This window comes from Staurois parvus, unplaced genomic scaffold, assembly GCF_062004578.1.
Source record: "Staurois parvus isolate SC_StPar_1 unplaced genomic scaffold, SC_StPar_1.0 ptg000071l, whole genome shotgun sequence".
Taxonomy (NCBI): Eukaryota; Metazoa; Chordata; class Amphibia; order Anura; family Ranidae; genus Staurois; species Staurois parvus.
The window spans coordinates 4459329-4484576 of NW_028317867.1; the positions used below are offsets into that span (position 1 = coordinate 4459329).

The 25248-nt window shown below is 40.2% G+C and overlaps 2 protein-coding genes across 4 annotated transcripts in view; one reads left to right on the plus strand and one right to left on the minus strand.

Moving 5' to 3' along the window:
- The window catches only part of CRACD (capping protein inhibiting regulator of actin dynamics), a 229809-nt gene extending 207868 nt beyond the window's left edge, over positions 1–21941 (plus strand). For both annotated transcript variants that reach the window (XM_089669279.1, XM_089669278.1), the window contains exons 9-11: positions 3754–3944; positions 5157–5310; positions 6690–21941. In XM_089669279.1, the coding sequence (XP_089525405.1) occupies positions 3754–3944; positions 5157–5310; positions 6690–6847 (503 nt within the window). In that variant the 3' untranslated portion in view covers positions 6848–21941. The remainder of the gene's footprint in view (positions 1–3753; positions 3945–5156; positions 5311–6689) is intronic.
- An 83-nt stretch (positions 21942–22024) lies between these two features.
- AASDH (aminoadipate-semialdehyde dehydrogenase) overlaps positions 22025–25248 on the minus strand; it is a 55498-nt gene continuing 52274 nt past the window's right edge. For both annotated transcript variants that reach the window (XM_089669280.1, XM_089669281.1), the window contains exon 15: positions 22025–25215. In XM_089669280.1, coding sequence (XP_089525406.1) covers positions 24781–25215 — 435 coding nt within the window. In that variant the 3' untranslated portion in view covers positions 22025–24780. The remainder of the gene's footprint in view (positions 25216–25248) is intronic.

The following is a 25248-nucleotide window of genomic DNA, read 5'->3' on the forward strand; positions in this document are numbered from 1 at the left end:
CTGAGACAGGTACACATTATAGAGAGATATGCTTTGTTCATATTTCATGTCTGAGGCTTACAACCACTTTAAGTTTGGCCATGTTTATACTGCTACAGGGCAAAATCATGTATATATATGTGATTTTGCATCTCCGGGTAGGGGGCACACGAGAGCCGCCATTGGTGCTCTACCTGCCGCCATTGGCGGCCTCACCTGTTGATCACCGGGTCCTGGCCCGTGTTCCCCCGCCGGCAGCCGGCGATCGCCCTGTATCACCAATGGGGGAGAGACCTGTATGTAAACAATACAGATCTCTCCTCTGTCAGCTCCTGCACATTGCTTTATTTTGCTCTGCATAGTAGAGCAATACAAAGCAATGTGCTTACACAGTACACTGGAAAACACAACACAACACAGCACACAGTTAACCCTTTGATCGACCCAGATGTTAACACCTTCCTGCCCAGTGCTATTAGTACAGTTTCAGTGCTTTTATTAACACTGATCACTGTATTGGTGATACTGGGATCTCAGTGTCAGTTAGTCAGTTCCCCCCAGTGTCAGAATGCCCGCCGCAGTCCCGCTATAAGTCGCTGATCACCGCCATTACTAGTATAAAAAAAGAAATTTCAGTATCTATACCGCCATTTGTAGACGCTTTAACTTTCACATGAACCAATTATTTTACACGTATTTGGATTTTGTTTTAGTAAAGACATGTAGCAGAATACATTTTGGCCTAAATTTATGATGACATTTTTTTTATTTTTTTTACTGGACATGTTTGATAGCAAAAATTCAAAAATATAGTTTTTTTCTCAAAATTGTCGGGTCTTTTTTTTATATAATGCAAAAAAATAAAAACGCACAGGCAATCAAATACCAACAAAAGAAAGCTCTATTTGTGGGAAAAAAGGACATAAATTTAATTTATGTACAGCGTTGCATAACTGCGTATTTGTCAGTTAAAGTAACGCAGTGCTGTATCGCAAAAAATGGCCTGGCTAGAAAGGGGGGTAAATTCTCTGGAGGGCAAGTGGTTAACTGAGAGTAGCATGTCTGCCCCACTGATAGCAACAAGGAACTTGCACAAAATCCAGACAAGCTAAACAGCAAGTGCTGGAAAAGAAAAATATTGAACTGTGCATCAGTGGATATACAGTATGTGGATGAATATACTGCTAGGTTTCTCTAGTTTTCTTTTACCCCAGACAAAATGGCTTGAGGGTAATGTGTTTCTTTAACCGCTTGCCGCCCTGCCACTGTGTATATATACGTGTGCAGGGCGGCAGTGGAGCGCAAAACCAAGTTTAAAAACGGGTTCCGCGCTCCCGACACTTTCGCCGGCAGGGGGCGCGCGCGCGCGCTCCCGCCGACCCGCGGATGACACTATTTGATCCAGGAGGGATCAATCATTAGATTTCAGCCAGTGATTTCTGGCTGAAATCACATGATCGGTCCCTGTCCTATCCTGTCCTGTGTTGACATACACAGGGCAGGATATGATGTCATTCTTCTCTGCCTGGACACATTCCGTTCCAGACAGAGAAGAAGACATCCAAAAAGTGAGTACACAAGCACTACACTACAGTTAGAACACTCTAGGACACATTTAACCCCCTGATCGCCCCCCCCCCCTCCAGTTAACCCTTCACTGCCCTGTCACTAGTGTTACTGATCAGTGAAGCGATTTTTACTGATCAGTGTCGCTGGCGACTTCCGATAGAGTTAGCGCCCCTCCCAGATAGCGCCAGATTGCCCGCCAGTACACCAGTAATCCCGTTTAACCCCCTGATCGCCCCCCCCTCCAGTTAACCCCTTCACTGCCCTGTCACCCAGTGTCACTGATCAGTGAACCAATTTTTACTGATCACTGTATCAGTGTCGCTGGCGACTTCCGATAGAGTTAGCGCCCCTCCCAGATAGCGCCAGTTTGCCCGCCAGTACACCAGTAATCCCGTTTAACCCCTTGATCGCCCCCCCCCTCCAGTTAACCCCTTCACTGCCTGTCACCCAGTGTCACTGATCAGTGAACCAATTTTTACAGATCACTGTATCAGTGTCGCTGGCGACTTCCGATAGAGTTAGCGCCCCTCCCAGATAGCGCCAGATTGCCTGCCAGTACACCAGTAATCCCGTTTAACCCCTTGATCGCCCCCCCCCCCCTCCAGTTAAACCCTTCACTGCCCTGTCACCAGTGTCACTGATCAGTGAACCAATTTTTACTGATCACTGTATCAGTGTCGCTGGCGACTTCCGATAGAGTTAGCACCCCTCCCAGATAGCGCCAGATTGCCCGCCAGTAAACCAGTAATCCCGTTTAACCCCTTGATTGCCCCCCCCCCCCAGTTAAACCCTTCACTGCCCTGTCACCCAGTGTCACTGATCAGTGAACCAATTTTTACTGATCACTGTATCAGTGTCGCTGGCGACTTCCGATAGAGTTAGCGCCCCTCCCAGATAGCGCCAGTTTGCCCGCCAGTACACCAGTAATCCCGTTTAACCCCTTGATCGCCCCCCCCCCCCCAGTTAACCCCTGCACTGCCCTGTCACCAGTGTCACTGATCAGTGAACCAATTTTTACTGATCACTGTATCAGTGTCGCTGGCGACTTCCAATAGTGTTAGCGCCCCTCCTAGATAGCGCCAGTTTGCCCGCTAATGCACAGGATTTTTTTTACCAAAAACATGTAGCAGAATACATTTTGGCTTAAATTTATGACTAACTTTGAGTTTACGATATATTTTTTATAGCTGAAAGTAGAAAATATTGTTTTTTTTCAAAATTTTTGTGTTTTTTTTGTTTATAGAGCAAAAAATAAAAAGCGCACAGGTGATCAAATACCACCAAAAGAAAGCTCTATTTGTGTGAAAAAAAGGACGTAATTTTCGTTTGGGTGCAGCATTGCATGACCGCGCAATTATCATTTGAGTTAGTGCAGCGCTGTATAGCAAAAAAAGGCATAAATTACAGTATCTATACCATAGTTTGTAGACGCTATAACTTTCACACAAAGCAATCAATATACACTTATTGGGATTTTTTTTACCAAAAACATGTAGCAGAATACATTTTGGCTTAAATTTATGACTAACTTTGAGTTTACGATATATTTTTTATAGCTGAGAGTAGAAAATATTGTTTTTTTTCAAAATTTTTGTGGTTTTTTTGTTTATAGCGCAAAAAATAAAAAGCGCACAGGTTATCAAATACCACCAAAAGAAAGCTCTATTTGTGTGAAAAAAAGGACGTAATTTTCGTTTGGGTGCAGCATTGCATGACCGCGCAATTATCATTTGAATTAGTGCAGCGCCAAACAGCAAAAAAAGGCCTGGTCATTAAGGGGGGTAAATCCTCTGGGGCTCAAGTGGTTAAATGAAATAGATAGCATACCTTACTGAAAAGGTACAATGAAGTTCAAATAAAAAGTAAACACGTCATATGTCTAAAGAAGTCAAAGTTCCTCTGCATATCTATATACCCCGGAGCACCCTGTGCAACTGAGGTGGCCAATATGTTGCTTCCAGCTTCTAGCTCTGAGGTTGTTCTGTGAGGCACATGCTGCAGGAAAGGCATAGCGGAACTCTTTTTGGAGCTGGAATTTAATATATGTATATGGACCACCCCAGTTTCAGGAGCTTAGGATATTAGATACCTGGTTTCTGTCTAACTCTTTATGTCAACAGAGTACTTTCAATTTTAAAACAGGTCTATTGTAACATAGAAAATGACAATAACCCAATTAAATATGTTCCATATTTCCTCTAACAGACAGGCCTGTTCTCCAGAGTCGACATTCTTTAGATGGCTCCAGGTTGATGGAGAAGGTTGAGCCTTCTCAACCTCAATGGATTACACTCGCTCTACAGAAACAGAAAGGATTTCGGGACCAGCAAGCGTCCAGAGAAGAGAGGCGGCAAGCCAGAGAGGCCAAACAAGCAGACAGATTGGCAAAAGAAAATGTAAATAAATGCATTGGGTTGAAAATATACAGTATTCCAAACTACAGCCAAAAATAGTTTTCTGTATACCAGGTAATGGTTAGTACCAATGTCAGGAAGGTGATGTTTCTATACACAGTTTGCAGTTCTGTAGCATCCTATGTTACCTGCATCGCTGTGAATGAGTATTACCACAATAATGAGACTCTCCTACCATTTCCTCAACCTTCTATGTTGCCTACACCCCCTCCCCCACATTGGCTGTATAGTGCTTTGGTTATGTGAATCACAAAAAATGGATGAAATGAGTATGGGTTATCCACAGAAGCAAGTCAGCAAGGCAGAAAAAAAGGCTTTCATTTGAGATCTGTTCACGGTTAGCTTTACATCTGTTTGAGATGCAGTCCCACTGACTTGGAGGAATAAAAGCAAGGAGGTGCGATGCATGGCAAATGTTACTAGGAATCTAGGTGAACTCTGCTTTTCTAAGATCTCATACAAAATTCAGATACCGCATTTGAGATATCTTGGATTAGTTTAATCAATCAAATTGTTCAACAATAGTTCTGCTTTAAAGCCTAATTCCAGGGTTTTTTTATTAAAAAACAATGATGGCCAGCATAGTTAAATATGCAAAAACAGCTTTTGCTGCAATATTCACCTCCCATGATCCCCACTAGTAATGTTCCTCTTCTGGGTTAAATGATGGCATTCAACCCACTTCCTGTGAGCCCAACTCATCATAGACATTTGGTAGCATAATTATTAATGTGGAATGTATGTTCCTTCCTACAGAACATTATTTTTGATCAAGTTGTTATTAGTAAAGTTCCACTTTAAATTATGTATCAAGGGTTTTTCTAAAAATAAGTTCAGGGAGTTTTAGGGAGGGATGGTGGGCTCAGAATCTAGTGTTGGGCTTTAGGTGAGATGTATCTGACATCAGTTCCTAAAGCAAACTACACATGTACAGGTATAAGAGGAGCCTGTATTTTGAGAAGTAGGGCTGAAGCAACCTTCCTAAAATATAGCACAAGTCTCATAATATTGTCATGAACTGGAATCCACTGTAGTATCATATGTCTTAGTAATGTAAGCCATTTTTTGTGAATTGAATGACATCACTGTCAACTTTCACACAAATATTACGTTCGGGTACAAAATAGCTTCTTCCAGTACGCTGATGACATGTATACCTTTAATTCATTGTTCTTATTCATCATTGAATGGCAGCCATCCACTGCTCACACTGGAGAATATCGGGGCAGAAGTGGCTCACTCCAGAAACCATTACCACAGGAAGAGAAGAAAGGTGACACAGTGGTGACCAGACTACAGCGCAGAGAACAGCTGCAGAAATCCAACACTCTTCCAACATCCGTCACAGGTACTACTCGGGGAAAACAGACATAAGGAATGGAGAGGCAACTCCAGCATTACCCGAAGAGTTATTTCTGCTGAGGAAAAATATGCAATGTATACAGAGTTAGGCATTTCTATGTTTTGTATTGTTACAACCTAGAATGAAAGTAGATTTGATTTTTACAGAAGGCTTGGAGAGAGTTAGGCATTTTAGAAAAAAGGGTGACAACTCAAGTACTGCCTTGTTACAGAAACTTATTAGCAATTAGTTTTCAGTGTTCTTAATATGTAAAACTCTAGTGGAGTTTTTAAAAACTTAGGTGTAGCAAATTGAATGAACTCTACCTTCTATTGCCTCCTTTACAACACTGGAAACTTGGACCCCTGTAGGTTGTAGTGAATGGCAGACAAGTCCAACCACATGAAAGTACGATAGTTCCAACAAGCAATTCCAATTGAGTACAGCACTGGTAATACAGCAGTAGATGAAGCAGCAGGAGAAAGCTGACATTTTCTATCTTTTGGGTTGATTTACTAAAACTGGAGAGTGCAAAATCTGGGTCAGCTCTGCACAGGAACCAATCAGCTTCCAGTTTTTTTTAGTCAAAGCTTAATTGTACAAGCTGAAGTTAGAAGCTGATTGGCTACCATGCACAGCTGCACTAGATTTTGCACTTTCCAATTTTGGTAAATCATCCCCTTTGTCCTGTGAGAACTTCTGACAACAGGAAACCTTGTTACGTAGAATCCAAAATCAACAGGGGGTCTCTTTCCCAGAAACCCTGTATAAACATTTATTAAGTGTTTTTAAATATTTAGGTTGCCATTGCTGACCACTTTTTGGAAAAGCTGGTTTTCAGGTTTATCTAAGGGCCTTATATTTATTGAGTCTGTAAGTCACTAGCGTAGAAGTACAAAGATTATGTGATCTCACCTTATTTGCTGCCATGTGATATACAGGGAAAATTTGGAGAAAGCTTTAAATATCTATCTTCTGGTACATTGTGCAGATGTCTCCAAAAGTCCTCTCTTGACCTCCTGAACAGCCCTGTGCAGTAGAATACTTACATTTTATCAGTCAATCCCCAGGTTACAATAGTGCCACCTACTGCCATGTTAGTTGCTCTTTGCTTCTGAAGCTTCTGCACTGTACAGGTCTGATGTTATATTATAGACTTATTCGAGAAGCCGGTGGTACAATGCAACATGGGAACCCATGTATTGGCTGTTCAATGTAACTCTTTTGCTAAGATTTCTCAGGAGGGGGAGGGCAGGTCTTTGGACAACAGGGGCATGGAAGTTCACCCGGTCCTTAAAATTGTAAGATAAAGTAGGTGACACTTGCTTATTTATCTATTTACAAATCTAATAAACGTTAACTCATTTTATTATTCTCTAAAACAGTGGAGATTACAGAGACCGTCCCAGTAACTCTTGCAAAAGACCTCCCGAAGAGATTCTCCACTCCTGATGCCTCTCCAGTGTCCTCTGAGCCAGCATGGTTGGCACTAGCCAAGAGGAAATCAAAAGCATGGAGCGACTGTCCACAAATTATCAAGTAGATCACCTGTACTAAATGCATAGACTCTTAGATGTCCTTATATTTTCTGTGTTCCACTATATGGTTGATAGACATGCACAGTGATGGAAGTTCTTTGAAGTTTTACTCAAGAACTATTAATATAGTATTTATTATTTTGGTTAAATGTGAACAAGTAAATAACCCAGGACTGCGTTTATGATATTGGTAGGTGGAGAAAATTATCTTCTATAGGGCTATGAAATAATCTATTGAGCAAATAACCATACTTGTTCTTTAGAATAAATGAACAGATCTCACTATGCCTCTGACTCCAGACAGAAATATACAGCCTTCTGGTACCCTTTGGGCTTGTGTATATTGCTGAGTATAGGAAAATAACACAGATTTGTTTTTATGATTGCTGAAAAAAAAGGTGTAAACAACTGCACAAACTGATGTCTTCTATGGACCAATATGGCCAATACAGTTTTGCACTTTTTCTTTATACTGCATTTATATTTTGCACAGAATGGTTTTATGTGCCTCTCCTATATTGCTGTTGACTATATGGTGGGTTTATAATATTGTTTCCAGTCACTGTTGGACTGACCATTAAACCTACCAAAATATGTGGTAGGTTTAATGGTACCCTTCAGCATGTCCAACACCATTAAAACAGAAAACCAGATTTAAAAGCCTTCTGATGTCCAGTAATACTAATGAATGCATTTGTAAATAATACACCATTATGCATTTGTGATATTATTTTATTTTGCAAAACACACACATATATTTTGATCTTCTGTTGGGCACACTTTCCAGTCATCATATATCCTTGTACCATCTGTAGAAAGTTAGAGGATCCCCAGGTCTATGCTGGCTATACTTCAAGTTTACAGCTCAGTAGATAAAGATGCTAACAAATTTGCACTTTATCAATTGTGAAATGGAAGGAACAATCCCATTTCTTTGGCAAACAAAATCCTTAAAGTAAAGTATGGGATCCACCATTGCTGTCTTTTAAACTCTGGCTTCACTACGTAGTTAGCCCTGACCCTGGAACTTGTTGGGCCTTTGCTTGTTTCAGGTAAGTCACTCACTAGTCCTTGATGCCTGGAATAGGGTGACAGCCTCATAGCCTTCGCTTTTTCAAAGCAGGTCAGAATGGCAGCCAAACTTAACTTTTATATTAATACACACCCTAGAGATGCAGCCATATTGGGTATTGTATACATTCGAGGTGTGAACAGTCTGCATGAACAAACCAATGGCATGAATAGATACTTTCCTTTTTCCATTTCCTTGTGGAATGCACTGACATGAGACTGATTTAAAGTGTTAACTGCTGTTCTTGAAAAACAACAGTGGTAGTCATATGCTATTATATTTAGAGAGTATTTTGTGTACAAGCGTGTATGTAAAACAGCTGTTGGTTTTACAGGTGTGCCTTCGGTCTGGCTGTTCAGGGCAGTCATATAGCAGGGCTATCTTTAATTTCTCAGGATAATAGAAGTGACTGTACAGTCCCAGCACAGAACACAAGAAAGAGATACTGCTTTTTGTTTTAGTGTAATAATAGTTGATTGGATAAACCTATTGTCCAATCATTTTTCAGCTTCACTGTAAATAGGTCTGGCTGAAATATGTAACACAATGCTTAATGGCCTTAGAAATAAAGGATATGCATAGTAATAAAATATGGCTGTATCATATTATATACAATTAAACTAAATATTCCAGTTTTTAGGATACTCCTTCAACTTCAAAGTGATTTTTTAAATTCAGAAAGTGCACTTCTGCAGGTATTCTTGTGAAGATCATTTTATTACTTCAAAAAATGTTAATCAAATGAATTACACTAAGTAGTAATTTATAATGACAGCAAGTATAGGTGTAGACATTTTAGGAACAGATTTCTGTTGTTCTTGATACAGTTACTGAATGAATCTGGATCTTCCACTCAGAAATCCAATGTTTTGCTTATTGGATGTATTAGAGTACCAGAAAGAACTGTTTCTCCCCCAACTAAGCCTTATGCTATCAGTGTATGCTAAAAGCACAATGGACAGTATGCAACAAAAGAGCAGACAGCAGAAGGCACAATCCTTTTGCTTTCAGCTTCATCAGAGGCAGGTAGGAACAGTGGGGCTACTCCCTACATCACTAATGCTTGATCTGAGGCACCCAGCTTGTTTACTTAGAACTTTGAAGCTGCTATTTTTATAATAAATTTGGAACTATTTGGAGTATTTCGCTGCAGTTAACACAGAACATGCATGTTTATTGGATGGTGCACTTTGTATTGCCATGGGCTTTGTTTTTATCTAAGCATCTAACTACATTAGAATGCAGGTACTGTATATACATTTTGTAGATACATGACCATCTCATGTTTATAGGCTTGTTGCCTCTCCTACCACCTGTCAGTTCAGATTAAATCCAGCTATAGATAGTTGAATTAAAAAAATTAACAAATTCCTCCATCCACACAATCCAGGTGTATACTGTAGAGCAGTGATCTCCAAACTGTGGCCTTTTGCCTGCTTTTATCTGGCCCTTGGGACACTATTTCATCCACTGATAATAACAACTGGGCACAATTCCTCACACTGACTCCAACAATGGGTCATAATTTCTTCCAATGACGCAAACAATGGGTCACAATTTCTTCCAATGACACCAACAATGGGGCACAATGACACCAATGATGGGGAATAATTCCACTGACACCAATGATGGGGCACTATTACTCCCACTGACACCAATGATGGGACACAATACCTCCCACTGACACCAAAGATGGTGCGTGCATTCTTTTTTCCCATTGGCATTGGGACTTTTTCTACTCCCACTGGCCACAGTCCGGCCAGTAAACTGGCCCTTTGTTTAGAAAGTTTGGAACCCCTTGCTGTAGAGGAATCGTCCCTGCTGAGACATTGTATTCTGACAGTGGGGACTCTCTGTCTCTCTGTCAGAATACACTGGCATTAGTTGCTGGTTAAGAAAAAATTTCCAGTGAACCAGTTTCAAGAGGTTGACCATTACTTCGTTTTCTATTGAGCAGGAGCAGCCACATATAGAGCAAAAATCATCTGGTCTCTGCTGAACTGGCCAGATTTTGATGCATCTAAGGCCAGCTTATGGGTGGGTGTCCTTATTTCCTCCTTGGCTCTGGTCACATGCCCCCACCAAAGGAGGACTTCCTTTAAGTCTGAACTGCCTGATCTGCTGAGTAGGATTCATGGAGTGGGGGAGCTGCACTGAGCGAGAATCTGTACTAGTGCATTATGCAGAATCCTGACCCTTGTGTGTGTTAAAGTGGTAATAAACTATTCTGCCTTACTCTGTACCATGTAAAGCATTATGAAATTACTTACAAGTAGATGTCTTTCTTAGTATCACTGCCCATGCTACGTAAAAGATTTCTGCCAATTTTTGTTGAAATGATGTCACTGGCGCATGCGCTTTTTGCCCCCCATTGATGGCACGCTCAGTATGCCGCTAGTTTCTTTGTAGAGGTGCCGTGCCTGCGTCATCAGCACTCCAAGGCATTACATCCCGCAAGAGCACTGGCCTGTTGAGAAGTTCTTGCAACACCCCATGTGACAACCTACATCACATTGAAACTCAGCATTAGCACAGGGAGTGAGGAGATCTGCAGAAGTAATTGGTTACTGCACATGTGCGAGATTACTTCTCACACAGAAGAAAGGGCGGAGGTATACTGCTGTATGGAATCCACAGACAAACGCAAACATGGCACCAGCTTCGGCCGGATCATGCGCTGAAGAAATAAAGCAAAAAAAAGTAAGAAACATGCTATGGGGATAGATAGTATTCACGGGGGGGAAATGTTTATCATAGTGGCCTTATGATTTCTGAGGTTTTGTGCAGCTGAGTTTACTATGGTTTTAAGTACTGCTGATCCTTGAGCCTTGAGCTTGGTACATTACACTCTCCTGACCTCTGCGCATTACGCATTTCTAACCCCGGTCTCTGTGTGTTATGTACTCCTAGCCCATGCGCTCTGTGTTTTATGCACTACCAACCCCTATGATCTGTGTTATACACTCTGGACCCCTGTGTTCTGTGCATTATGCACTTCTGCCCCTGCGCTCTATGCGTCACACACTCCTGATCACTGCACTCTATCCATATACACTATGCTGTGTATTTCATACTCCTGACCACTGCACTCTCTATATTATACAAGTTGCTTGTTCCAATGTTAATGAAGTTATTCTTCAAAGTAGGTTGTGTGAAGAAAACCATGTAATGGCAATGTTCTTTTTTTAATGCACCTGGATATGGAATGGGATGTCCAACATGCTCAAATATGAGTGATGGTCAGGTGTCCACAAACTTTTAGTCATGTAATATACTGTACCTATGAGGGAGAGTGCAGCAATACAGCAAACACACTGACACCATTGAAGTGAACTGGCCTTCAGGCCTTCATATTTCTTTTTTAGAGAGAGAGAGCACAGAAAATGCAGCAGCAAAAGACACATAATATGGATCTGTATGCACAAGAAAACCTGTGCATAAAAATGTTAATAAAAGCAAAACTGAAAATACTGTAACAATGCAAAGCATGAATCCCCAGCCTTACTGAAGAAGCACTATAGCCTCCAAATCTCAGGTTTGGTAATAAGTAAATATTTTTCCAGTGATAGGGATTATAGTAGCCTATGTCTAGAAAACAGCTTAATGACTTTTTGGTTTCCAGGTTTTTTTTTTTTACTTTTCAGGATTTTCAAAAAGACTACTTCTTTAAAAATTAACAAATGTCCATATGAGTGATATGAAATGTAAGAGTAGGTTCTGCAAATGTCTTCTATTCAAGCATTCAGTAACTGTAAATAACAAGTTAATTTACATAAAAAAAAAAAATCTTGTAAAATGAAGAAAATATGAGTAAAATTTGCAATACTGATGGAGAACCTGAGACATCTGCCATGGTCCAAACATTTGCTATTTAGATAACTTACAGCTCTGTGCTAGGAGACATTTCAGGCTAAAACTAGGCTGTCCGCTGTATTCTGCAGTGTGGTATAGTGCAAGAAGGCAGCTGTGTAGAGGAACATCTCGGCCTGCAGAGGCAAATTCTTATCCCGGTTCTGATAAACTCCAGAGGTGTTTAGCTTTAGGTTTGTAACTGCTTTAATAGCGCTTTCTTGTGGTTTTTGAACCTTTAACATGTATTCCAATAGTATGTTTTAAGCCATGTATAATAATCATTCAGTATGGCAAATAGTGTACAAAGGGGAGTAACTGTTAACAACCAATTACAAACCATATTTCATTCTTCTGACCAATCGGTATTCATCATTTGATGGATGGTGGCATTTAATTGACTGTTATGGTTGCTGTATTGAGCACACCATCATTACTCTTTGCACACCTTGTTAATCAAAGTTGAGTTTTCCAGGTCCTAGTAGAAGGCAGTGGAGTCACCATTTCTTGTCTACGGAAGTATGATACACAAAAACCAGATACAATGATAATTGTTAACAAAATGTGTTTCCCTAAAAGTAATAGTAAACGTAGAGGTTATATTTGTTAAGCTTTCTGTATGTAACTAAAATATTTAACACTGTATTGTAAATATTAGTTGGTGTAAATACATGACAGTTTTAGAGATAGATTGACCCAAAAATAATAGAAAGCATAAAATGAGAATGTTTTTATATATTGGGACCCCGGGATCACAAAATGCTTCCACATAAAGTATGTGCAAGTTTTTTTGTTCTTTTTTTTTTAATATCTATTTGTGATTTTATATTTCTGTGACCTTTTACAATATATTTTTTTTAAGAACTGTGGATCCCAGGGCAATCAGATTCTCCTTTGCTTATTTCACAACTGAGCCACACACGGCAGTAGGAACCTGATTGGTTCCTAGAGGCAACACAGATCTGACACATTGATAAAATAGGCCGACTGTTGTGGTTCTCTGGTCCAGCAAATGTTGCTCATCAACATCTATTAGTCTCCCTAGAGAACAAGCCAAGGCTGCCCACAATCCATTCAAATAATGGTGTAATTGCATTGAACAAATCTACATGTGATGGAGAATAATGTTTCACTTGTGGTTTCTACTGCAGAATGACACTGGTTGGTTTTATTTATTGATCAAAGCCTATAAAATGATATAAAAATTACACTTTCTTTGTTTACCAGTGTTTTATTTGTAATATAGAAAACTGTTATGGACAAATGTTTGTTGAGTTTTGTAAGTAATAAAGATTAGTGTATTCAACCTGAGTAGTTACCCATCTAAACATTGTCCCCAGTATCAAATTCACTGTGTCATGATTATTAAAAAGCTGCATGGAGTATGTATGTTGTCTCTGTTGTTTGTGTGAGTTTACTTTTGGTGCTTAGCTTTCTTCCAACACTATAAAATGCTGGTAGATTGCCTAAAGTGTTTGTGTGCTTGTTTTAGCGCTATTAGATTGTAAGCTCAGCTGAAGCAATTCACATTTCCACTCTCTCTATATATGTACATGAAACATCTTTTGTTTCTACCTAATTTGACATCACTCCTGAGATCACCATTTAATTTAATTTGTTTACTTGCACTACTGAAATCTGGCATGTAAGAACTTTCTTTAGGGCAATTTCATCAAAATATGTACAGCATAAAACCATGGAAGAATCTTGATTGGTTTTGTAGCTTCCAAGTTATAAACTCGATACTAAATGGAATGCTATTTTTAAGTAATTTTGTGTCTTGAAGCATCATTGGAGCCTGATAATGCAGCTCTTATTATGCAAAAACTAGGCTGGCACTGCCATATATTCTTGTAAAAAGATATATTTACACACATTAGTTAATGCTCAATATTTGAAGAAAATATGTATAACTTTGATGAAATCTGTATAAAGTCTCCTGTAATTAAAATCTTATTGATACACAAAGCCATTTTATACTGTCTCCTCTGGCGTGCAATACCTCATACAGCCTGTGGTAGTGCTGTACACACAGATATTGCGAATAGCAACATCACCTTTGTTTACGTGGTAAAAAAATCCTAAAAAAATCAAACAGCACTGATATATATATATGAGTAAATTATCACCAAAAAGTCTAAAATCATATAAACAACTACTAAACAATACCCATCGATTACAATCATTGGTTTCAGGTTTACAAAACCCAAATAGGAGGCATTTGCTTTGTCCAATCGGCAGAGGTGCAAAACATAAGGCTGCATTAAAGCTGATCTCTAGGCAAATAAAAATATTACTTCATGCAGGTAGGTATTTATAATCATCAAGGTCATTCTTAAAAGAAATGGTGTAAGTACCCGAATTTAACTTAAAATCGGCCTATTACAGAGCTCAGACTGGGAGTGGGAGAGCAACTCAAGGAGCCAGTTAGTTGTGCTGCAATGCTCATCTGCTACCAAGGCACATGCTGCCAGAAGGAGAGGACAGAGTGACAGATAGATGTGGTCATCAGTCTGCTGCTTCTCATTTGCTGTTCATTTACAGACTGGGTGCAGGGCCAAGACTTAAGTATGGAAAGCACAGAATTCCTGGCTAGTTTTGCATTAGGCAGGGCTGTGTAAATCTCAGGACTGGAGGAACAGAAATAAAAATCATTTGGCAGGTAAAACAGCTCCCTTATATGCATTTCATTGGTGTACTTAGCTTTTTGCCTGGAGTTTAGCTTTAAAAAACACTGCAAATATGTATTATCTTTCACTTATGTAACTCAGTGATCCGTTATACAATGTCTCTAGTTGCACTGCATTGAATACAATTCCTTTTTTATGGAGGCAGATTCACTGTTTATACAACGAGACAGCTGTGAATACATATGGACAGGGTGATACTCTAAGACTATAATCCCTTTTAAACCTCCCCACCCTCAGCTGGATTCATGTCATCAGTAACTTGATTCCAATAGCTAATAAGCACATTTCATAGCCAGAACATACATATTTTAAATGGCCATATACTCAAAAGTATTTAGGTGCGATCTCTTTCAAAACGCAATACCAATCCTTCAGATGAGCAGGATGCATTACATAACACCTAGTAGTGTCAGAGGATAAAATAACGTGGAGCTATGCTCATCTCTTATCGAGTGCTGTGATAATGGCTTCCAGTCTCTGGCCATTTCCATTGGCCAGAATGAGATGACGTCACTTCTGCAGTCATCCTGGCATTCTTACACTGAGCTGAGCATGCAGCACATCAAATACTAATATTAACAATAGGAGATTAAATCCAGCCAGCATCCCCATTAGACCTAGTGATGAATTGTGGAACATGAGAGAATCATCTGTCTTTTATGTAGTCAGCAAAGTTTCCCAATTGATGTTCTATGCTTTATGGTATGTGGACCTTAAATAAACCCTGTCACCAGACCATTCATTTCAACAACACTCTTTCCTTTAGTTTAGACTATATATGCACTTAATGTACACTGCTCAAAAAAATTAAAGGGGCACTTTGAAAACACATCAGATCTTAATGGCGAAAAACATCATTCTGGATATGTATACTGATATGGACTGGGTAATGTGTTAGGAACATAAGGATGCCCCATCGTTTGACGGAAATGAAAATTATCAACCTACAGAGGACTGAATTCAAAGACATCCTGCAAATCAAAGTGAAAAAATGATGCAGCAGGCTAGTCCATTTTGCTGAAATTTCATTACAGCAACTCAAAATGGTACTCAGTCATTTCTATGGCCCCCATGTGCTTGTATGCATGCCTGCCAATGTTGGGGCATGCTCCTAATGGTGTCCTGGGGTATTTCCTCCCAGATCTGGACCGGGCATCACTGAGCTCCTGGACACTCTGAGGTGCAACCTGGCAGGGCCGGATAGACTGAAACATGATATCCCAGAGGTGTTCTATTGGATTTAGGTCAGGCGAGAGTGGGTGCCATTTAATGGTATCAGTTCCTTCATCCTCCAGGAACTGCCTGCATACTCTCGCCACAAGGCTGGGCATTGTCATGCACCAGGAGGAACCCAGGACCCACTGCACCAGCGCAGGGTCTGACAATGGGTCCAAGGATTTCATCCCGATACCTAATGGCAGTCAGGGTGCCATTGTCTAGCCTGTAGAGTTCTGTGCGTCCTTCCATGGATATGCCTCCCCAGACCATCACTGACCCACCACCAAAACAGTCGTGCTTAGCGATGTTAAAGGCAGCGTAATGTTCTCCACGGCTTCTCCAGACCCTTTTACATCTGTCACATGTGCTCAGGGTGAACCTGCTCTCATCTGAAAAGCACAGGGCACCATTGGGGGACCTGCCAATTCTGGTGTTCAATGGCAAATGCCAATCAAGCTCTATGGTGCCGGGCAGTGGGGACAGGTCCCACTAGAGGACATCGGCCCTTAGGCCACCCTCATGAAGTTTGTTTTTGATTGGTCAGAGACATTCACACCAGTGGCCTGCTGGAGGTAATTTTGTAGGGCTCTGGCAGTGCTCATCCTGTTCCTCCTTGCACAAAGAAGCAGAGGTCTAGCTCTCCTAGAGTAAATGCCTGTCTGCTGGAATCTCCTCCATGCTCTTGAGACTGTGCTGGAAAACACAGTAAACCTTCTGGCAATGGCATGTATTGATGTGTCATCCTGGAGGAGTTGGGCTGCTTGTACAACCTCTGTAGGGTCCAGGTATCGCCTCATTCTACCAGTAGTGACACTGACCCTAGCCAAATGCAAAACTAGTGAAAAACAGTCAGAAAAGATGAGTAAGGAAAAATGTCAGTGGCCTCCACCTGTAAAACCATTCCTGCTTTGGGAATCGTCTCGTTGCCCATCTAGTGCACCTGTTTTTAATTTCATTAACACCAAAGCAGCTGAAACTGATCAACAACCCCCTCTGCTACTTAACTGACCAGATCAATATCCCAGGAGTTTAACTGACTTGATGCTATACTCTGATTACAAAGTGTTCCTGTGATTTTTTTTTTGAGCATTGTATTTGCATTATATGGATGCAAAAGCCTCCTTTGTTTAGACATCCAAAAGTCCTGAGACTGCTGTTGGGTGCCCCCATCTTGTATGTGATGTCAGCAGCCCCAGCAGGCTCAGAGCTGTCACTCAAGTATTCCCATATTTCTCCAACAGCTTTATAAAAGGTTATGTAGAGAGATGAAATGATGGGCAGAGGAGTTGGAGCAGCACAGGGAGTAATTAGACACTCCCAGAAGAGGAGAGGGCTATGGTAGATAATTGACTCTTCCTGAAATATTCAAATTTGCCACCCAAGGCACATTGCACATAAATATAAAAATGTTAATGAAAAAAGCTGCAAAAGAGCAGTTCAAATATTTGTTTTTGTGCTTTCAACTGCATTTTTTAAACTTGGTGACAGGTCTCTTTAAGCCCGTCTTCACACTGAATACGACTTTCAAACTGTGCGACTTCATTTGAAGTCGCATGATTTTAAAGTTGCAAGTCAGTGCGACTTGTAAGACATCTGTGTGACTTCATGCTCAGATGTCTATACAAGTCACACCCGATAATCGCCAAAAGTAGTGCAGGAACTACTTTCAAAATCAGTGCGACTCTAACAAAGGCAAAGTTGCACAGATTAGACCAGATCCATTGTGAACAATAGGGTGCAACTTGTCATGCGATTTGAACTGTCAAATTGCATTACAAGTCGCATCAGTGTGAACAGGGGCTGATACTTATTGTAATTTAAGATACATAAATAAATGGCAGTCCTTCTGTAACATTATAATTCTTAGAACCAAGGGGCAGAAAAGTATAATCACGGTGTATCCAGGCTCACCCAAATGTAACCTGTATCATTTGCTTGTATGCTGCAAAAAAAAAAAAAAGAAAAAAGGCAGTTCTTCAGTAGACAAAACTAAAAGTCCACATACTTGGCAGTCATTTACATACAGAGCGGTATCACTTTTATGGGATTTGCAATTCAAACTTTCTGGATTAAATTGTAAAACTTGCCATTTTGTTACGCCTGCAGGCTGAATGAAAAAAAAAATCCTTTATTCATGCTACTGTAAACAGTGCAGATGGATGAACCTCCCAATGTGATATCTGATTAGATGCAACTTGACCAACAATTTTTCCCCTGGCTCCTTTTTCAATCTGAGGGGGTTGGGCGGGAGGAACTGGCTACAATGTGCATAGCGTATGGCTAGTTTAGCCTTTCTTGTTTCTTTTGGCTACCTGCACTACTATAATTAAATTGTTCATTTATTCTGCATGGAACTTTGCCTTTTGGCTGTTGGAGTTACATGGACCAGACCACAGACGGTTTTTAAGGGAAACATATACTGAGTGAATATGGTAAAGGCCACTGATGACCTTCTTTGGAAAATGTCAGTTGCCTGACTATCATGCTGACCTAAAGGCTTTAATATTGTCCAAATCACTGATTTTATCCAAGTTTCTTAGGACCTGTCTTGATGGACTTTTTTGACCTAAAATGTGCTTTGCATTTCCATACAAGTCTATGGTAATGTTTCCATTTGATATCATTAACACAATTCCAAACCCATTGACACAGGTCATTACCTGCATGCTTGCACCACATCAGTGATGCAAAGTACTGAAGCAAGAAACATAGGATTCTCACTAGGAGGTCAGCATTGGCACTTCCTATATTTTTTGCAGTACAGATATCTCTATACACAAAAAAAAATGCTTGAATTTCTAAATAGACCTAAATATCTCAAAACATTATAGTTGTAATCTCCACAGTCAATTAGAGGTACCAATTACTAAAACTTGGTTCAACACCCTTCAATTAAAAACAGGTATTTTCTGTATTATTACTGTGCCCTTAAGAAGTGGCAGTTAATCACAAACAGAAGCTTCACAGTTGTCCTTGTTTGTAAATGCCCCTTTCACACAGGCATCCTGTTGTATGCAACATGTGACATTCATTTCTGTTCTGATCCTATTCAGCAGGAGTGTAGGATCCCTCTGCGGAGATGGAAGAGAGGCACCCATGTGAAAAGGGCCTTAGATTTTAATTTGCCACAATACAACTAAAGTTGTATTTAATGCATTGCTTCTAGAGGTATATAATGGAGGAAATCTGGGTCTGTTGAACACAGGATTCTGGATCATGTGTTATCTGGCTCTCTTGAACACAGCATTCTGGATCATGTGTTATCTGGCTCTCTTGAACACAGGATTCTGGATCATGTGTTATCTTGGTCTCTTGAAAACAGGATTCTGGATCATGTGTTATCTGGGTCTGTTGAACACAGGATTCTGGATCATGTGTTATCTTGGTCTCTTGAAAACAGGATTCTGGATCATGTGTTATCTGGTTCTCTTGAAAACAGGATTCTGGATCATGTGTTGTCTGGGTCTGTTGAACACAGGATTCTGGATCATGTGTTATCTGGGTCTCTTGAACACAGGATTCTGGATCATGTGTTATCTGGGTCTGTTGAAAACAGGATTCTGGATCATGTGTTATCTGGGTCTGTTGAACACAGGATTCTGGATCATGTGTTATCTGGGTCTCTTGAACACAGGATTCTGGATCATGTGTTTAATTGGTGCATGTTTATATTCAAGCTGCAGCAGCTGTAATACAGTGCTTGGCTTAAAAGGTACTGCAGGAAAATCATAAGCACACATCATTCCATAAACAACAGGAATTGTACTTTTTGATTTTATTGGATGAACCCAGACTACCATCCTGCCTTGGGGTCTGCTAGGCTCTGCCATCCCCAGATACTTGTAAATCAGATGACTTTAGTGAGAATGTCAATCTAATAGCCGACGTAGAACAGCATCCCATAGAAAGTGATAATTGTGAGATCAGCTTCTTTCATAACCCCCACCAAGATCAGTATCATTGTTCTAGTTCTGAATGCTTTGTACATTTGCACCTGTTTTTAATTACAAAATTATTTCATAAATGTGGCAAATATGGTACAGTATATGCAATTTTTTGTACACTGAAAATGAAATGGTTGCATTATTTATCTGCCTTGATAAAAGAATGGGGACTAGTAGCCTGATGTATAAAAAGTATGAAAAAGGTAACTGGTGTCCAAAGCAAAACCAGAAAATCACACCTGGACTTAAAAAAAAAAACAGCTAAAATCTGTTTGGTTTTGGGACAACTAGATTTACGGTTGTATATTTTGTATAAAAAAAATGTAAAAATCTTACATGAAGGTATTGGTGCTGAGGCCCTCCTAAAAGGTTAAGAAATGTATTTTATGCCAAATATATATCTATATTTAAGATCCTGATTGTATAATCTGGATGGACCTGTTTTTTTTGTTTGTATTTTTTTCACCCTTATATACTATGTAATTGGGATACCAAAAAAGGAAACCCTTAGAACCTTGAGAGCCATCCAACACCATGAGGTCAGAGTAGAGAGAGCTATATGTTCCACATGCAGAAGGCCCAGGTTGCCAGCCCCTACGGTGCAAAGACAACCTCAATAATCATTGGTAATATTGTCCACACCAACTACTACATTATAAAGTGGTCTCTGCGCTTGCCCCCTACATCCTTTGTGTTTTTCTTCCTCTCTAAATTTTAGAACAATCTCCATAGTGCTGCTAGAGAGTTTATCTTGAGTACACTACATATCAGGCTCTAAGTTTAGCATGTTCTGTTAAAAGCATCACCTAGAAGCAATAGAGGCCTGACCTAGAGTAAAGCCCAGTACACATATTGTCCGGTTCAACAGAAACCGGCCAACATCCAGCCCTTGTGTACACCAGCCTGTCTGACAGAAGCCGGCTGAATTTATTTTAATTTTTTTTATTTATTTCAGGTACTTATATAGCGCCGCCAATTTACGCAGCGCTTTACATATATATTGTACATTCACATCAAACTCTAACCCTCAAGGGGCGTACAATCTAAGGTCCCTAACTTGCATTCATACATACACATACTAGGGCCAATTTAGACAGGATCCAAGCATGTCTTTGGAGTGTGGGAGGAAACCGGAGTACCCAGAGGAAACCCACGCAGGCACAGGGAGAACATGCAAACTCCAGGCAGGTGGTGCCGTGGTTGGGATTCTAACCAACGACCCTAGTACTGCCAGGCGTAAGTGCTAACCATTTAGCCACTGTGCTGCCCGGCTGAATGATTGGCTTATGTTAAATGGGCATACTGGAAAACCAGCATCCCATCGCAATCTGATCAGTGCTGGCAGCCAACTGCTGCGAGCGCTGACCAGTGTGTTTTGGCGGAGGGAACAATCCCCCTGTCAGAACACAATAGCTCAGCAAGGAGATCGCTGTACTAAAATTGCATAGTTAGTACAGCGAGCTCCTCCCAAACTCTGTCAGTTTTTTTTCGTTCATCCCAGCGGGTTGAACAAAAAAAAAAAGAAAAGAAGTGTGTATCCAGCATAAGAAGAGGCAGACACAAAAGGATCCACTATTTAAAACCACAGCATTTCTGACAATCTGGTGAAACTATAGCAGCTCATGTACAGACGGGGGATCTGGATGTACAAACAAAAGATCAACCTGGCCTTGTCAAGTATGTTATTCCATTTATTAGAAAGAAAAATAGTACATACTAACAGTGAGTATATAGTATTTGTTTGGTAATAAATGGATTACCATACTTCACAAGGCCAGTTTCCTCTGTTTCTTTGCTTTACTGGTACTTCCAGTATTATGAATACGCCAGAACAATTGTGTTCAGGGCATGCAACAACAGCCACACACTTCCAATCTGTCCTGTAAAATCTATGTAGTACCTGCACATGCTTTAGGACAGAACGTTGGGGAGATCTGGAGTAGAAGACTGTTTAATAAATCACATTTTGCAGTGGACAATTCTGTTTTTGTAGGGACATTCCATTCTCTTATTAATAAGGTTGTGTATAAATCTATTACCATGTAAAGTTGTGGAGTTTTTGTTTACTGTACTTTTTTATTTTTCAGGTACAATGATATCTTAAATCTAACATACTTGTTTTATTTATTAGCAAGTAAACATGTATTTAGTGTCACCAGCCATCTCTGGAGCTTAGGTTTACTCTACATCGATTTATTATTTTTGTGACAGAGGTGTTAAGAAAAATGTTTTAAAAACACAAACCTCTTGTGTAATTTCTATTTCAGTTTTGTCAGACTGTTATGTGACGGTCCAATGCAAAAATAAAAAAATAATTGAAATAAAATGTACTTTTCACATTTTTGGTGGTTAATATTAAAAAATTACCATTTAGACAGTGAATATGAACAAAACAAATGAATAACAATATTTAAAAAAATAGAAAAATACTTCCTTTATTAGGGCAAGTTTCAGGATTGGAGTATTTGGGGGATATGATCAACATGTATAAATACATCAGTGGTTCATATAGTGAACTCGGTGTAGAGTTATTCATCCTGAGGTCATCACAGAGGACAAGGGGGCACTCTTTACGTCTGGAGGAAAAGACATTTAACCTCCAAAACACGGAAAGGTTTCTTCACAGTGAGATCTGTGAAAATGTGGAATAGACTCCCTCAAGAGTTGGTTCTGGCCAGCTCAGTGGATTGCTTCAAAAAAAGGCCTGAATTCTTTCTTAGATACACAGAATATAACTGGATACTAACATTTATAGGTAATGTTGATCCAGGGAATATCTGATTGCCTCTCGGAGGATCAGGAAGGAATTTTTTTTCTCTGCAGGAGCAAATTGGATCGTGCTTTGCTGGGTTTTTTGCCTTCCTCTGGATCAACTGTGGGTATAGGATTAGAACTTTTTTTTTTCTTCATGGTTGAACTGGATGGACGTTTGTCTTTTTTCAGCCAGACTAACTATGTATTTTACTGGAGGATTATTAAGCGTAAGTGCACGTTTAAATTAACATAGGAACCTTGTCTCAGGCTCACAGGTCCCTATATAATCCTTGCACATGCACTGAGTGTAGAACAGATCTGACGCTAAAAAATAATAACTTCTGCAACTGCAAGTTCTGTGTTGAAATAGAGACTTGGCGGGGCCAGGGCTGCATTCAACTGCAGAGGCATCAGCAAAAGCTACATGTGAATCAGCGTGCTTTCCTCACACTGCAGGTTAAAAACTTATTTTACTGCAGGGGTCACCACTTTCAGATTAGGGTGGCAACAGTTGCTGTTTTAGGTAGTCAGGGTGAGGCGGGGGGGTTGATTTACAGTACCAAGGGGCTACTTAGGCTTCGCTTTTTCCTATCCAGCCACATCTCTGTAGAAGGATGGATCTCCATAGATTGTTCTCTACATGTACTGCATCAGAGGGTCCTCTAACCTAAGGAAAGTTCTAAGGAAAGTTAAAAACCCCTTTAACTTGGTGGACAGTGGCCATATGTAAAGCAGCTTCCAGGGAGAGCCAAGCAGCTGCAGGGCAGGTTCAGTTATAACCAGCATCAGATTTACTTACACTTAACTAAAAGCCAATGTCACAAAAAGATATTTAGTCAGACAGACTTTGCATTAACAACCTCCATTCTCATAGTTATATAGTCCACTTTCCTATTACAGCAATTGTGCTGAGTGTCTAAGGCCCCATGCACACGGATGTCAACACACTTCTGTTCATAGGGGTTTAAAACCAATTTCTAACTGCATTTGCTTAGCAATGACTGAATTCACACCTATATATTAAGCAGCTTCCAGCTGCGTGTTGCATGCATTTTTTTTTCCACTAAAATGCATGTAAATGCAAGCACATCTAAATGCAAGAGAAATTAATCTGGACAATATAAAGTTTGTTTTTACTCCCAGATCGCCTATTGCTACACACAGGTGTCCGATGTGCATGAGGTCTAAATATAGCAATTAGAGTTAGAGCTAGTGCATTCAGTAATCAGCACTTCGCAAATAACTGTTCAGACAAGACTCAACTCCTCATCTGCAATTCAAGTCTGTTTTCTGTTTGAAGACACTTATCCTGAGGGGAGGAGCCAGATCTCATTTATTTCAGCATGGAGTGCTGTGGTGTGCGGCAGGTTTTTAGAAATCAAAGCACAAACCGCAGTGCTACAGGACTATAAAAAGAAAAAAATGATAAGAATTCAATTTGGCTTTCAACTGAAACAAAGAAACAGGTGTTGTACCTGCAGCTAGGTGCTTATGATGAACAATATTTCCAGTTCAAACTGTAGATAATATTTGCTTAAACAGCAGCTGTATTTTATTATTGGACACCTTTAAAAAAATTAACTCATATCCTTGTTTAATTAAAAGATCAGGAACAGGGAGAAGTGTCTGAAAAATGTTGCAGATTAAGAGTTGACAATTTGAAACATATGCCAAGATCTTTAACTGACATAGGTGTCCGTTTATGACACAGAGAATAGCTGCGATTCAGAGGATCACAGCTATTCTCTGGTCATTCACAGTTTATGACACTCAGGAGATCAGCAGAGAACATGTTCAGCCCTTCACTGGAGATCTGTGTTCTCCCTCCAGATTCTCCAGCCCAGAGCTGGAGAATCAGAGGGACGGCAAACTAAGCAGCGATAATTTACCTCTGTTTAGTAAACTGATCTTTTACTGTAATCTCGCAAGATTATAGTAAAATAAGCCGTTTTTCCAGCGTTTGTAGACCGTTCTCCCTTAGTTCGGAGAACTGATCTACACCGCTTCATAAAAGGCATTCACAGGAGAACTGTGTTCTCCGAGAATTCCGGAGAACTGAGCAGCGATCATTTACCGCTGGTTCATAAACGGACACCATGGTCAATTGATCTTGTGGAGGACACAGAAGTGGTTGGATAATAACCTTTTAACATGAGATAGCGTTAACATATAAAAAAGCTGTTCCTTCACACCCATAAACCTGGATCTTTAAAAGGCATGGTCATCAGATCCTTCAGTGCCAGACAACCAGATTAGGACACAGAAGGGGCTGGGTGGGAATCTTTTACCATCCGATGGAGTTATTATATTAACAAGTGTTCCATCAAGCCCAGTCTATATGGAGGACTCTCTGTGGTTATGTTCACCTTATTTAGGTTTCTTAAACAATGTAAATCATCTAATATGACACCTTAAGTAACACTGCTAGCAGTTGTGGCTAATGATTCTAGATCTCCATTTTGTTTCAAAGTACAGCTCAGATCAAAGCAATACACATAGTTGTCTCTGCAGCCTACGACCAGCTGGTTCAGGCACACCACCGGAGAAGAGAATATCTCCCCCTCTAGTGTACACTGACTGATCAGAAGTCCAGAGTGTGCATCCAGTATCCACAAGCTTCCATCTGTAGAGGCAGCTGTCAGTAGCTCTGTGTTCTCAGTGTGTGGGTTGGGAAACACAAATGGTGTAGCGTATACTCGTGAATTGGCTTTATATTTCCAGAGTAATTCCCCATCAGTGCTGCAGCAATAAATGAAGCCATCATGTGAGCCAAACATGACATGCTTCGATACAGTAGAGACACACGGTGAAGAAAAAATGGGCCCCTCCGTGGAAAACTGCCATAACTGAAAAAGAAAAAAAAAAGCATTAATTTGATA